Source organism: Daphnia magna, linkage group LG5 (genome assembly GCF_020631705.1).
Source record: "Daphnia magna isolate NIES linkage group LG5, ASM2063170v1.1, whole genome shotgun sequence".
Taxonomy (NCBI): Eukaryota; Metazoa; Arthropoda; class Branchiopoda; order Diplostraca; family Daphniidae; genus Daphnia; species Daphnia magna.
Genome location: NC_059186.1, coordinates 10,660,036 through 10,676,316, shown reverse-complemented (window position 1 = coordinate 10,676,316; position 16,281 = coordinate 10,660,036). Strand labels below are relative to the sequence as shown.

The 16,281-nt window shown below is 40.2% G+C and overlaps 1 protein-coding gene across 13 annotated transcripts in view; it reads left to right on the top strand.

Moving 5' to 3' along the window:
- Positions 1 to 16,281, top strand: part of LOC116923204 — a 213,801-nt gene that overhangs the window by 10,618 nt on the left and 186,902 nt on the right. For all 13 annotated transcript variants that reach the window (XR_006646703.1, XR_004394424.2, XR_006646702.1 and 10 more), the window contains one exon: positions 133 to 286. Coding sequence is in view for 1 of the 13 variants with exons in the window: in XM_045173678.1 (XP_045029613.1) it covers positions 246 to 286 (41 nt within the window). In the remaining 12 variants the exon portion in view is untranslated. The remainder of the gene's footprint in view (positions 1 to 132; positions 287 to 16,281) is intronic.

The following is a 16,281-nucleotide window of genomic DNA, read 5'->3' as shown; positions in this document are numbered from 1 at the left end:
GAAGAGAGAGATGATATAAATATTATGTAATGGAGAGAATGTCGTGTCAAAATTTTTTTCCTTTTTCTTTTATTGTTTTGTTGTTTTTTTTCCATTTTACTTATTTGAATTTGAAATTTTGGAATTTTGCAGGTTGCTCGTCTATGGTGATGGTAGTGACGTCACGACGCATCTGTCAGTCAACTTGGCATAGCCCTTCTCATTAAGACGGAGAGAATGCCACGTTTCATCAATGAACTACAACGATGCGAACGCGGGAATACGTCTGGATAAAACAAAAACAAAGGTGAGTGCTAGATGATGATGTGATTGGACGTGAACTAGGTGTTATTTCACACGCCATGTGTCTGTTGGGTCATCTTTTATTTTTGTGGGTCGTTGTCTGTATTGCTCGTTGTTGGACGGATGAATGAAGATGAGTTTGGACAGTCGATGCAACACAAGGAAGAAGACGGCGAGAATTTTTGTGTTTGTTTTCTGAGGGGATTTCTACTAATGGGCCTGCACACGGCTGACCCAAGTTGAGGCTATTCTTCTAAATACGGAGACTTGGACAGGGATTTCTGTGTGTGTGTGTTGCTTGGTTATCCACGACACGCATCGAAAACAGAGCGCTCTGCTATGGGGGTTGATCTACCCTGTCGATTGTGTCAACTCGTTGCGGGGGCCACCATTTTCGTCTCGAAAAAAAAATATAGAAACAACAAGGCCAGGAGAATATATATTTCTTTCTTTCTTTTCCTGCTTCAAGTCGGTCGGTTTCGATTTCACATCACATGGCACGACCATGTGAGAACGAAAGGCACGAGATCATTTTATTTTATTAGTACCACTATACGTACGTCACGCTATAAATATCGCGTATTGTATACAGCATTTCTCCTTTTGATTGAATCTTTCCTGATGGCTACACGAAATTTTTGTGGTTTACCCCCCTAAAAAAGATGATTTTGCGACTCTGAATCGAATCGGAAGTATCTGGTTGTGTATGGGGGGGTTGGCATGTCTGTTGATGTTGTTGTTGCTGTTTTGACAGTCGAAACGTGTCCAGAAGGAGGGAAAGATGCCAAGTTGACACTCTTTATAGACACGCGAAAAAAAAAAGAAGGAAAAAAAATATATACATATATTTATATTCTTAGTGTATCTGTCTCTTCAACCTGGTGGACTTGTAGGCCATTCAGCTACCTGGACACAGATACACGATGAAGAGCAGTAACAATAGCAGTCAGTTTTTGGATGGTCTAAACTTTGTGTCAATCATTTTGACTCTTGAGGGTCGATTGAAAGAGAGGGGGACGCGTTTTCGATGGGTCACAACAGAAGAACAACACACACACACACGTTGAGGGCTACTGAACTGTCATAACAGTATCTTTATATGGGTGTAGTAGTAAATATATTTACCGTTTGAATTTGAATAGTGGGGGGGACGGGGGGAAGATGTGCGTGTGCTTTTTGCTCTCGTTTCGATTCACATTCAAATTGGGTTTTGGGTTTTTGTTACAATTTATTTTTCCCCATCGGCAAAATCAGTTTGAGTTGGCATTAAAAATAATTCGACCGATGTGTTGCGGTCTGATTTATTTCTATCGATTTGCGTGAATATCTGGGACCGGCATGGTCTTTAGTTTCGACTTGTCTGTTTCAGTGTCGTTTGATGTTATCGTCAGCTCGCCGAATGTGCCGTGCATAATTTTTTCGTATTAAAGACATACACACGTGTGTATAAATAAAATTTTTTTGATTTGACAACTGACATCTCACGATGGGGGATGCGCGACACCCCCTCGAACACTTCCAGTCGAGTTCCATGTTTTGAAGGGGGTCTCTCACCTGTCCGTACAATGAAACAGTAACTGGTCTTCTATCGCGTTATATTCGCTTTACGGAAACGATGGCCAGAAAAATGAAAGAAAAAGAGACGGGCAGTTAGCTTCCCTCGATGTTTGTTGTTGTTGGCGGCGGTAATAAGGGAGATGTAGTTTCCTCCTGTGCTAGTAGCAGAGAGTGTTTATATGCGTATCTTAAACGAAGGGGATGTTTGAAGACCTCCTGTCGAGTTTGGCGAGGATAAAAGAATTCGCCAACCGTCTATGTATTTGGTGGATGTCCCCTATTTTTTTCGCATCGTCTGTTTTTGTGTATCTGATTTCCTGTCTTAATTTTTATTTCTCCCCTCGATTTGGAGAAATAAAATTGAAGGTGGGAGAAAACTCTTTGTTTTGGGATGGATTGAATTGCTGATCCAAGTCTCTTTGTTTTTAATGGAGGAGTTGTATGTATGGTACGGTACTATTAGCATGTTTCCTTATTGCGTAGTGTGTGTTTATACGTGAGGCCTTAGGTCTGTCGAAAGAGATTGTTGTATTGTGTACTTATTTACTCGATTTTGATCAATGTTTAACTCGCATGACGTGTTGGTCTATCGTGTCCAACAAGAACCCCCCCCCCCCACTCCCCTTTCTTGTTCCTCCTCCTTTTTTGGCTAAAGGAATGCGCACCCACCCACGCGTCCACGAAAGAATTTTCTATTTTTATTTATTTTTTTAAATGTTAAATTCAGCTCGTAGTACACTCGAATTGTCCAAGTATATATATATTTTTTTTTAAAGGAAGAAACGGGGCCAAATAATAAAAACCGAGCAGGACAACAAATGGATAAGACACGGAATGTAAAAAAAAAAAAGGACGAAGAGCTTTTTTTTTTATTATTTAAAAAAAGAAAAGTGAAAGAGTAAAAAGTTGGAAGTATAGAAAAAAAAAAAAAAAAACAGAAGAAAAAGTTTTCTCGTGTACGTGCAATCCGAGTCTTGTTGTTATTTGGATGTACCGCGCGTGGATCGTTCCACTATAGGAGGGTGTATATATATATATAGAAGGGGTTTTCGTGTGTCGCACGAGCGCTATCTGCGTGTTACTACAACTATATGAAGGGAGGGATGACAGAGGGGGGGGGGATAGGTTTTATTCTTATTTTTACGATTTATAATGCACGCATCGACTTGTCGAGAAAAAGAAAAAAATTGAACTTTTTTCTTTAAGGGGGGGGGGTTGCTTTGTTGATTGATTTGACCCGTGTTTTTACTGATGGTTAACTTAACTGTACAAGAGAAAAAGTCGTCGTTTCAGATAAGAAGTTTGTGCTTCGATATTGGTCGTGTTTCGTTGTTTCCATTCGTTTATTTTATCCCGGTTGTTTCTTTATTTTTGTCATAGATATTTTTTTAAACTCTAAAATGACGTAGTGCGATGTCAGTCGGTTGTCAAATAATCGATCATCGCTCTTAACGTTTTTAAATTTTTATTTTGTTTCATTTGAAATCTCTCGGTCCAGCCATTTCGATTTGTGACCGTTTCTTCCTTGTTTGTTTTCCGTCTAGTTTTTTCTTTTTCTTTAAATCTGTTTAGGAAAATGTATTGAAGAAGAAGAAACGGGTTAGCGACATTCAATTACAAGTGGTTTTGTACTTTTGACCCTTTTCTTGCAGTTTTTGGGGAAGTAGGCTGGACCTCCTATGGTCGTTTTCAGATACGGGATCGAGTTTCTAGTTGCGGTGAGCAAAAATGGAAAGAAGCCCATCCCTGATTTTTCTCTCTGCTAAAAAAAAAAATAAATAATAATAAACTTGATATACAGGCACGCGACTGGCGCGCGCATTTTTGGCGGATTGTTCAGACACGAAAAAAAAAAAGCGGACCAATATAAAGAATTTTTTTTAAAATTTCTTTAAAGAAAAAAGGAATAAAATCTGTTTGAAAGGGTCAGCTGCAAAAGCGACCTATTTTTGACCTCCCCTCCCTTTTTTTTTCAATTGTATTTAAAACTGATATAAGTAGGCGGGGTCCTTGGATTCCAATTAAGGATCCATCGCACCGACAGTTAACAGCCGCAGACAATTTTTTTGGCCTCCCTTCATTTTGCTTCCTTTTTTAAATGGCCATCAAGAGCCTCCGCCCACAATGTCGGGCACGCATTGCGGTCACGTGAAAACATCCAACAAACGTCTCCCTTTTTATTTTTTTACTGGATCTCCTTTCTTATTGTCTTATGAATTTTTTTGTTCAGAGAAAATTCCGCCCTTTGAATGTATTTTCTCGACTGGTCACCAGCCCCTCCACTTTGAGGGAGGTGATGCATTTCTTTTTTATTCTTCTAAATTTGTGGCGTTGTCGACATGTTTTTTTGATGACTTGATTTCTTGACTTTTCACTTTTTTTTTTTTTTTTTTGTTTCTTCGTTTGGGGATCTTGGAACTCCGTACGTCTTTTTTTCTGTCTGTAAAAAGGAAAGAAAAGAGAGACAGCAAAAGTTTCTTGCTCGAATCTCTTTTGGTTGTTGTTGCTTTGGCTGCTGTGACGTCGTCTGCATCGTTCCATCATTTTGTGGCCAGTGCTGACATTTTCGGGGGGCTGGTGAGGGAGAGAAGAACTGTCGGGTTGAAGGAAACCAAAAAATAAATTCTACAAGTCTAAACTCGAGTTTGGTTTTTGAAACAGAAAAAAACAAAACAAAAAATTGGTTGTCGGGAAGAATTTTTCTGATGCGTTTTTCCTCCACCCTCCACGTTCTGTGTTAGATTACGTGGTGCCACTCTACTACCCTACCGGGTTTTTATGACACAGGTGTAATGAAGTGAAATTGGCTAGCAGAGGGGAGCGAAAAGGATTTACCTCTATTCACTACTACTACTACGCAGTTTGCTTTGGCTGTTGTAAAAACAAAAACAACAAAAATCAAAGGGAGAGTATCCCCCTTTCATCAAGGCTGTTGCCAATAATCGATTGATTGCCCGCCCTGGTTTATTAGTCCCGGATTGCGATTAACACGGACGAAACAAACGGTGCCCAGGGTGTAGTGGTGGTGGGCGTGATTGGGTCTCTAATCCACGTATCCGGCTATGCTCGATTTGAATGTATTCCCCTACGACAATACCACGAACTATTATTAGAATATCCGATAGGTTGACCCAAACATCACGCGGCGAGAGGAAAAGGGGGGCATCGGGGATGGATGCTGTGTGCGTGTAGAGGTGGCGAGCGGAAAAGGCGGTTGTCGTTAAGCCTTTAAATCTCTGACCATAGGTTGGGATTAAATGGCTTTGACGTTGGTCAGCTCGTGCCTACAAACATCTTTATTGGATTATAAAGAAGATTGACAAGAAGTCGGGCTGAAGAAGACATTTAGAGCAGTGCACGAGTAGGGGGGGTCCATGAGCACAATTGGATCCAGCTAGGTTTGACTGGTCAGCAGCAGTGGACCATCTCCTTGTTGTCAATATGTGATGGGTCTCTTTGAACAAGAGAAATTCTTTCATTTCTTTTTTTTTTTAAGCAAAGAAATAACAGATTTATAATGCACATTTTCTATCCCTTTTTTGTTTGTTTTCTATTTTCAGCTTTTTACTGACTCTCCGCCCTTTTTCTTATCTTTATCTGTGATGGTCCCCTATCAGTCAAATGTCAGTTTTGTGATGAGCGAGTGTGTGCCATCGCTCACTAAAAATTCAACTTGTGGTACGTCCCCTAGAAATGTATACCCACAAAGACACAAACAAACGTACAGTTGTAGTTTGTAGTAGTTTGAGGAATCAATCACTTGGTTGTGGGTGTGAAATTTACCCTTTTATTTTCTTTCCTTTTTTGCGTCTCTCACATTTTAATCTGACGATTTTAACATCGTTTACTTAATTTCTTTATTAGCCGATCATTTTGAATCGAACGGCCTTTGATGTCTGTCTCTTTTCCATGGTCTTTTCGATCAGATGTGTTTGGCGTGCATCTTTTCTTAATTGAGACGTAAATTTGAGCTGTGCAGGTGCTGAGCGATGGGATGTTTCAGTCGCTTGGTTTATGCGTTCTTTTGATTCTTTAACATTTGAAAACATCAACAAAATAAAACGATGTGACTTGGACACGCGCACGGCTAACCCTCCGTGTAATAGTGGCTTCCATCCACTTCGTGTTCCGTTCTCTTTATGTTGAAGTAAAATGCGTTAACTCAAATATCTATCTTGTTTGCCGTGCTTATAAATATTGTGAGCGTATACCTACCTACACCGTATACACACAGTATATGGACTTTGAGTTAGGAGGGAGGTTGATCGGTCTGGTTTTTGCGGCGTAATTGCCATTCGGTCATATTCGTGCCGAGCGGCAACTGCACGCAAAGGTTTTTTTTTTTTTTCTTTTTTTTTGTTTTTGTTTTACAGAGGGGAAAAGCACCAGAAGTCATGGCTGGGCAGTTTTTTTTCTTTCTTTCCTAGTTCTGAATTACAGGAGGCCATACACACAACGGTGTGTGTTCCATCGACTGGACGTCGTTCGCTTTTCCCCATTTTTGTGGCTCTTCTTTTTCCCCATGTTCTCTGGGTTGTACTAACCCCCCCCTCTCCTGAACTTGAAGCTCCCGAATGCTAACCTTCTTTATATAGTAGATGCTACACGCAACGTGTATGTGCGCACCTTCTAACCCCCCTACATCTATATACCCTGTACCGCTATACACGCACGGCACGACACGATTCTCTGTACCTGGTTTTTATATTGCCAGAAACGAACGACTGTCTCTATTTCCCCTCTCTTTTTTGGTTTTTTTTTGTGGGAGTGGGGGGGAAATTCTGATATGCCAATCACACGAGTTATGGACACACACTGGCAGTGGCCCGCGTATACGTGTGGCGAAAGAGTACGCACATAACGGGGTGTGATGGTTGTAGCGGCCCGCTGGAGGGACAGGAATGGAATCATTTTTAAAGGGACACACAATTGGGTTTTAGTAATAAAAACAGAAAAAACGGTACACTCGTGTGTGTACCCAACGGTTTGCCCTGTTGGTAATGAAGGCGATTGCCTATCCCGTTGGATAATAGACGAAAAATAAAACGAGGATACGATGAGATGTGGTTGTTAAATGAAATGGAAAATATGTAAGGGTCGTTTTTCAGCGTTTGTTCTACACACGCAAATAAAAAAAAATGCATAATTTCTTATTCGTTTATGTAAAGTGTATTCAAGGAAACTGCGTCGTACGACACGACCGCGTTTACGTTTGTTGGGAGCGGAAGGTCCCATTGCGTTTGACGTTTCTTTTGTTTTTGCTTTTTTGTTTTCTTTTTTGTTCTGAAAATTGGTGTGGGATTTTTGCCTCTTTTTCTTTTCCTAGCCATTCCTTACTTTTTTTTTTTTTCTTTTCTGTATCGTTATAATTGTTCTCCTGGTTGGTTTGGTTCGGTCGTGTCTAGCGTGCACGACATAACTGCAATAGCGATCTAAATGCAGTTGGGCTTTATATATATATATATTTTTTTTTTCTTCTTGTCTTGTATACAAGTTGAAGAAAAGGAAATAACGTTCCCCAAGTTTCTTGTGCTGCTCAACGCACCCATTCTACTGTTCGTTTTCTTCTTCTTCTTTGTTATTATTTATTTTTTTATTTTTTTCTTAAATGTTTTTTGTTTCTTTTTCCTTCCTTCCTTCCTTGGGATATTCTCTCTTTTCATGTGTGTGTGTGTCTGTATATATACGTATGTCTGTGCGTTCACGTTGGGAGTTGAAAGAGAAGAGAAAGAAAGAGAGAGAGAGAGAGAGAGCCGTATATATATATTCGAGCTGATCCATCACCCGTCCGTGACGTCTGGCAGCGCGGCCAATATCAAAATCGCTAGCATACTTTGGGCCTCGCCCGCTGCCTCTCTTCGCCTTTTGCTTTGCCTCCCTCTCGTCGTCCTCCTCCTCCTATATCCTCTTATTATTATATACAGGATAACGTTCATGTACTGTATATAAATTTATATATATATATATTTTTTTTTTTTCTTCTTCTTCTGTCTGTGGTGTAGTCTGTGAATAGAGATCCCCTTCTTAGGTCTGCCCTCCGGACAAAAAAAAAACGGGTAAAATGAGAGAATCGCAGAAATTTTGAAGTTGAAAATTGTTTCGTTTTTGTTTTTTTCGAATTATTTTATTGATAAAGAGAGGTGGTGTATAAGAATCCAGGTGTAACACGTATTGATTGTGACATTTGCTTCTAAAACGGAGGGGAAAAAGGGGGGGAGGGAAACACAATGCAGCAGCTGTGTGCGCGTACACGTTGGGAAAGGTTGTTGGCTTTTTGGGCATCTTCCAGACGGGAAGAGAGGATGATGATGTAATGTTCAGACAATCGACAAAAAACACCTGTGCAAAAGAAAATGATCACCATGATTAAACAAAGGGTTTTTTTTTTTTTTTTTTTATATTATTAATTTCTTAATCGTCTGCCCGATTGGTTAGAGGCGAGTGATTTTGCGAAGGCATTTGAATTCGCGCAAAATGGTTAAACACGCTACACGCTGAACGAATTTTTGCATTGTCCGCGTGTTGCTGCCCATCGTCAGCAGACACACTGGGGGTGTTTCGCTTCTTTTTGATTTTTCATTTTGCCAATAGCTTTTTGTTTTGTTTTGCATTTAGATTTTGTTTCGCGAGTGTTCGACCCGTTTCTCGTATTTTTTTGTTGAAAGCTCAAAATCAGGCAGGGAGCCAGCCCTGTGATGAGGAAGAGGGAGTAGTAAATTAGAAGGAGGAGGGAATTGTTGTTGTTGTTGTGTCCACTGTTTTCTGTCGGCCATAAAAAGCGTCTTGCCCAACGAAGGGGGGATACTTTTAGTATGTAACGTAATGGATAGGTCTGTTGATTTGAGCCGAGAGAAAGACACTTGGCAACGCCTTGGCAACAATAAGTGAATGGAGACACGAAAACGGGGGGGGAAAAGAAGAAAATGCTTGTCCTCTTTGTTGTTCTTACCGTTGCATTACCGAACGATAAGCTTTGATTGTTGTTAATTTTTTCCCGTTGTTGTTTTGATGCTCGTCTTTTTCATACCACTGGATTTTTTTTTCCTTTTTATTTTTTTTCCCCTTTTGTTTTAATTCGAGGTAATGCCGCCAACGCGGTACTGGTCATCAATCGCGAGGAAACGAGCTAGGGTTATTGTATAATATAAGTGTGTGTGTGTGTGTGTGTGTGTACTTTATTGTTATTACTTGTTTCTCGTGAATGATGGGGGGGGGAGCTTTTCGGTACATTCAAAAACAAGAAAAAAACACACATACACAGACACTAGAGTATTTCTTTTTGGATGTTATTATCTTCGTAGAAAACAAAGTTTGCGGGTTCCTTATATTAAAAAAAAAAAAGAGACGGCCTTATGGCTACGTTTTCTTCTACGTGACGAGAGGGACCGTGTGGCCGGCCTTCGTCTAAACCCTCTGACACATCCCAACAAACACACGATTCTTAGCGTACGCAGTGCGAGTAGAAAAGGGGGGGGGGAAGCGCACGCACCAAGAGCCTTTGATTAAATACCAATCACTCATTTTTTTCTCTCTCTCTCTCTCTTGGAAATATCCTTTTGAAATTGTTGTTTAATAATATAGCGCACTAATCAGTGTCTACATCGAAAATAACTACGTGAGGTATGTTTTTTTTTTTTTGTTGTTTGTTGGGTTTTAATTCACTCGTTTTCTCTCCTAAAGTCGACAATTTTGGCCAACACGGAAAAATTGACGTTAAAAAAAAAGAAAATAGATTGCCCTGAAAGTATTTCAAATAAATTATAAGCAAGGGCCGTGATGACTGTCTATTTTTTACCCTGGCAAAAATGAGGAAAGGGCGTCGCTTTGCTTTGGTCGATGACATTCTCAGCAAAGAACAAAAATTACAGCTCAATTTTTTGTTTTTGTTTTTAACGGTTAGTCAATTTGACTGTCTTTGTCGGCTCTTTTTTGTGTGTGGGGGAGGGGGAGTTCATTTCATTCCCGCTTGATGCACTTAACTGTATACGTCCACACACACACACACAAAAATTGTTGTTTTTTCCCGCCGCTAGTGGGCAATGTCAGAAAATAACAACAAGGCCTTAATGTTAGGAGCCTTTTTCTTTAATGACAAGCTGATTTTATTTTATTTTTTTTTTTGGTTCGTCGCCATTGCGGTCGTCTGTGCCCACAAGGAAATTGTGATCCAGCTACTACGACTCCAAACGACTTGGTGAATGCGCTACTCAGAAAATGAGAACGAGAGAACGAAAGCGGGGAAGCTCTTCATAACTGCGCGCTCGGATGAATGTCATTATGTAGTTGGTCGGAGCGTTGCTGAATATATGGTTCTTTCTTTTCTTTTTCTTTTGGAGGGGGGGGGTTTCATCTTTGGCTGGAAGGGAGGGAGAAGACACGGTAAATGTGTTATGTAGGCTGTGTAGAAGAAGGTTAAAGCTGGAACAAGATAGGCTGGTTGGTTGCAACGAATAAGAAAGCAGGAATCGTTGAAACTGTGGTTGAGGAGGGGGGAGCGCGGCTCACACAAGTCGTTGATCTTTGTTCAATTGTTTTAAAGTCGTTAAAATTTTATTTCTTAATGGGACGATAAAAGAAATTCGTATTCATTGTCGTTTCATTGTTTTGTAAATTGGGATTTGTTTGGGGGGTTTTCCATTGTATTGTCCGCACAGGACGGTTGATGTGAACGTCGAACGGGAGAGGACGTACCGCGATCCGCTCTCGTTGCAGTCGGCTCGGTCGGTCGACATAAAGACAGCCCCGTGGCCTCGTTGCGCGCTGCTGCTTTTATTTTTAATTTTTTTTTTTTTTTTACTGTCTGCATGTGTTGTGTTTTATGTTTTTGTTTTGGCCGTGCACATACTGTACGTATGTGTGTGTACGCACACACATCAGACTTGTGGGAGAGAGAGAGAACTATGGGCCGGCGCGATGAAGCCGGATGCTAATCTTCATTGACAGATAATTTTGATGGATCGACAACCCCGTTCCGGCAGCGTTTCAAGAGAGCACATACACACGACCACGTTTGGCTATGTTGGCTGTTCACTACCCTCAGAAAGAAAGAAAAAAAAAAACAACAAACCGTCGTCCCTGTATGTAGTTACTGTTTAAAAAAAGAACTTGGCGTGTACGTGTAGAATATGAAAGGAAAAAAAAAAAAAACCTCTGCGCATCGTCCGACGAGTGTAGGAAAACCCTCGAGCTTTTTTTCTTTTTCTTTTTACCTTTTCTTCCCATGCCAGCAAGGACTTGTACCATTTTTTTGTTGAATTTTTTATTTTATATTTTTTTTTCTTCTCTATTCTCTGCTCCTCCTTCCCTCCTGTGCGTTGTTTAGTACACCCCGTTCTTGATCAAGGGTTTCGCTGCTCTGCCTTTGCCTCGCCTATTCGTACGTATAATTAGGGACGGCGAGTCAAATTGCCGCGACGACGTTACTATTATTATAATATCCTTAACTTTTTTTTTTTTTTAGTGGAAAGAGAAAAATTCTTTTGGCTTTACAACACTCCTCTGAAAATTCTATCTTCTATTTTATTTTATTTTTTTGCTGCTGCGTTCTTTTGTTGCACGGCCGCCCGCCAGTGTCCAATGGCGATTCAGGGCCTGTGCAAGCGAGGAGTGGTTCCCCTTCGTCTGTACGTTCTACTATATAATTGGATGCGCTGCGCATGTACAGGCCCCTAAATCTGTACGCTAGACAACACAGAAAACAACATCTATCTATATTTTATTTTATTTTTAAATATTATTATTCTTCTTTTATGTTGTTTTCCCCTCCTGCTGCTATTGTGCTGCTGGTCAAATACCACGGCCGTTTCTTATTTATTTTGAAATTCCTCCCGAAACAAAATCAAAATGGCCGTTGTTTTTTTTTTTTTGTTTTTTTATATTTGAATTTTTGAATTTGTTTTCTTTGCCTCCTTCTTTTTAACACGATGGAAATTTTTAATCCATTCGGGGTCTTTTGTAAAATATTTTGAACGATCAAGTGTTTCGTATATTTCTTCGAGACGTGACGAGAAGCGACCCAATTTTTTTTGGTTTTTTTACTTAACAACAGCCGCTGTGTTGCATAATGCAGAGTGCGTGAATCGAGATTGTTTTCTTAGATGGAAAGTAATTACAAATCACTCGTGCACGAAAGAGAAAAGAGAGAAGGGGGGCGAGGAAGGCTATGTGCTGGTATCTCTTTTTTGTTGTTGTTGTTGTTGTTGTGTGCGAATGCCGTCACCCCATTTCTGTTGCCTTTCCATCTATAAAAATTCTGTAAAGGGGTTATTATTGTTTATTATTATTTTGAAAACACTGCCCGTATCGAATTGATTTTGATTTGATTCTGATGAAGAAAGTTGATGTTTTTGCTTCGAACAAGTAAAAAATAACAAATCAAATGATAATTCAATGCATTATGGATATGGGCGGTTGGGCAGTTGTAGTTTGTGTGCATTCCATTTTTCCATTTTCCATTTCAATATTTATTGTTTTGTACGAATAATGATGGCCTTTCTTCGTTTCATTGGAGCACCTGGGAGAGGTGTTGCTCTTGCGCACTTGGCGGGGTAAAGCGAATCATTTGAAAATGGACGGACACGTTTACTATGCAACTCGTGGCGTTCGTCTTTACACGATTGCAATTCTTTTGTTTTTCTCTTGATTTTGAAAATTCTTTTCGTGTATTGTCGGATACATCTTTTTTCCTTTTTTTCTTTTCTTTTGAAGACGAGAAACAACCGATGGTGGACAGATGCTGCATCCACCGCACACAATGTCTGTGAAAGGGGAGAGTCTTCACGTTGGGTTTTTCTTTCTTTTTTTTTTGGAAGGAGAACCAGAGCCCATCAGTTTGTAGCCATAGAAACAGGCCACAACGGATAATCAAAGACAGACAAAAGAGTTGTGTGTCCGGTTGTGTTTTTCAACTTGTTGTAATAAGAGTCTGGATGGAGGACTGTGCTTCTCTCTCCCCTCCATTGGTTCTCTTTTTTTTTTATCGGTTTTCGGTAGTTTCAGTCAGATTTTTGCTGCTTGGAACTTCTTGAGGTCTAGCCAATCACTTTGAAGGAGGCAGAAGAAGTGAAACGATGGAAGGTGTAGGATATCTTTTGCTTTTGAACAGGAACGGTGACAAGGAGAAGACACACAAGAAGAAGAAGAATAAAGACATGCGATGCTTGTCTTTATTCTTCTCTCGGTTGCTATCACCACCATGTTGGTATATACCGGGTCCTGCTATACATTTATATAAATATAATATATATATATATATATATGTGTGTATATAGATAGAAGACTGATAGAAAAAAATGTGGTAGATAATAGAATGTGTGTACGTCTCTTGTCCGGTTGAACGACTCCGGGCTCTCCTCCAAACACTTATCGTGCCACTGATACAGCCCGTCGATATAGCTGTTAGGTTGCTTCGGTTAGGCCTCCACCGAGTCGGAAAAAATGTGTCCTTCTTCTTTTGCTCCTATTGGTGCTAGTGCAAGATGGCACGAGACTTTCTTGTTTTGTTTTCGAAAGATTTGTGCGGGGGAAGATCATCCTACACTCTATAGATTTTTTTTTTTATTTTACTTGCCCTCTATTGTCGATTAGAAGCACTGCAGTTATTGGTTTGATATTTTGTATTACCTCGTGAAAACGTTTTATTGTGTGCACATAGCGAAAAGTGTGTGTCTGGTGTGTAGAGAAATGGAAGTAGAAGGGAGGGGGGGGGGCAGAAGCAAAAGTGGGGGGTGTGTGTGTGTGTGATGCCAGAGCAATGCAGCCGTTGCTCCGCGTCTCGGCTCATCCATCATCGTGGGCCGTCACTGGACTCGAGCAACAGCAAACGGCGCCCCCCTCTTCTTTTCTTTTTTCTCTCATACTTTCCGCTCTCTCTCTCTCTGTTCTCTCTTTTTTGTCTATTCGCTTCATAGCTCTCCATTTTTTTTTTTGGTATTCCCTCTCCTTGTTATTATTTTTATTATTATTATTTTTATTTATAAATATAGAGTTACATTTCGACTCGAGGGATATTGTGTATTGATAGATTAATATTTGGATCGTATCCCGCCTGCCTTTTTGTCACCAATGATTTTGGCTATTTTATTTTTCATGTGTGGCGTTGCAGTTATTTTTCTGTAGGCCTAATGCCTCGTCTTATCTGAACGCTGAGTGAAAAAGATGGTTGAATGTGCACTTGTTGAAAATGTCCGCTCCTTTTTTTTGTTAGTTTTTTTTTTCCTACGAGATTATTAAATCTCAATGGTAATTGAATGTTGATGAATCGATGCTTAATATGCCTTGTCTTAAAACAACAAACATTTATCGAATCGACATAGTCCTGGTGGATGCCAAGGATTGTAATTCAAAGGGGTTTATTGCCTTTGTTAAATGCGATTTCATTAAGGCGATTGTGAGTGGATAGGGGGCCGATTGTCGAAATGAAAGTCGCCAAGGATGTCGAGAAGGGGAGTAGATGATTCTGTGGGGGACCCTAAAACGATCATTTCCGATGTGAACGGGGTGAAGACGATGTAGTTTAAAAGACTGCCTACGACTCAATGGAGTAGGCAAACTCTGTACTATTTTCAGAAGCTGAGTGGGGGGGACGCAATTTCTCGGCGACTTGGGCGCCATCGAAGGGAAGCCGAGCAAAGAGCGGAACTATCAGAAGGACGAGATTGAGGCACTGAGGGAACCGACCGAAAGCCTACAGAGAGAACCAATCAATATATAGAGAACGCTCTCTCGCGAGTACATGCGATGTGTGCCCGTGGTAGAAGAAGAAAAAGTGTAGGCCCCTCTGGAAAAGAAGAAAAACGAAATCAAAATAAAAATCGAAGGATGAAAAAAAAATAGGAAAAATAAAAAAAATGATTTGATTTGATTTTTACTTCTTTCTTTGAGCAATCGCATTTTCCCGAATTGAATGTAGGGGGGGGGGGGATTGAGAAAAGAAAGAAGAAGACGGAAAAGAAAAAGAAAAAGTTAATTTGAATGGCTGGATGTTTCTATGCATTTTTAAATAGCTCCACGCGGCGTATTTCATTTATGGATCAAATGAAGACCCGTCTCGTCTTCTTCCATCGTTCTCGATTTCATCTTCTTTTTATTCCACATTTTTTTTTTAAAAGAAGAAATGCTCCAACATTTTAACCTGTTTCGTTCTTTCCTTTTTTTTCTTTCTTCTTTCGTTCGTGTTTGATTTAGAGATGGAAATTTCAATCATAGGCGCGCTGGACCAAGACTTGTTTAAAGGTAGTGGTCGTAGTGGTGTTTGATCCTATCGGATGGGATCGAATGCGATAGATATTTCCCTTTTTGCCTTATCTTTTTGTTTTTGTGTTTTTCTTTTTCTCTCTTTCGAACTTGCTCCAGCTGTTTAATTGAGTCGTGGCGTTTGAGCTGTACCCACTGTCTCTTGATCGACGAGTCGAAGGCTCGTACTTCAATCTATCAAAATATGCTGGCCCAGATGTCAGTCGTTGTGCGATTGTGTGTAAGGGTGTAGAGTTGTTGTTTGATGGTGACCAGGCCCAAGAACCGGCAGGTAATCATGCCGCCATCTAACGGTTAGGAATCCCACTCGAATGCACCGTTTCCATATTACGTTCCTCTTTTTGACGATATGCTGCGCTTTGCCCGAGAGTTTCATTTGTTTTCCCACGCTCACCTGTGTCGTTCAAGAATTTGTTGACTGAGCTATAATTTATTTTATGTCCATATTTCTGCTTCTTTCGATTTTGTGAATGGAGTAAGAATTTCTAAAATGGGAAAGTGTAGGATTGATTGGGCGAGATGTAAAACAAAATCGCGATTGCAGCTCTTAGGAGAGCTTAAGAAGCAAAAAAAAAAAAGAATGATCTACAAAGGAAAATGGAGCATTTTGTTGACAACAACAAAAAATTAATTAAAATAAAAACGGTACAAAGAACGTTGCAAAACAAACAAGGTTGCGATGACAGCGGTGAGGGTGGTCTCTGCTAATCACGCTGGATCTGATTTAAATATATTGTTTTTTTTTTCTACAAATATGGAGCGTTGAAGTTTTATCTTTTGCTCATCCATCACGACTTGGGTGGGCCGTCGCAATGGTCGGAGACGACCTCACTTCTTTTTCCTTTTCGTCTGATTCTCACCGACCTCATTACCTCGTCGTCAATGGCTCGATCCCCCCAATGCCCCAATTGGGAACTCGTTTGATGTCTTTATAAAAGAAAACAAAATGGAACACCAACTTAATGTATAATTTATGCGTATTAATCGCAGGGCTTCAGGTCCCAATTTGGCGAAGGGTCTGGACAAATATAAATTTAAAAAAAAATCAGTCCTGTGTTCTTCTTAGTCTCACTTATTGAGGTGCGTCGTTCACTTTGATTTGGGCGTGTGAATGCTTTTGGCAATCGCTCAGAGAGTTTTGAATGAATAGATAGTTGAATGGATGGAGCACGTAAAGCAGACGAGCTC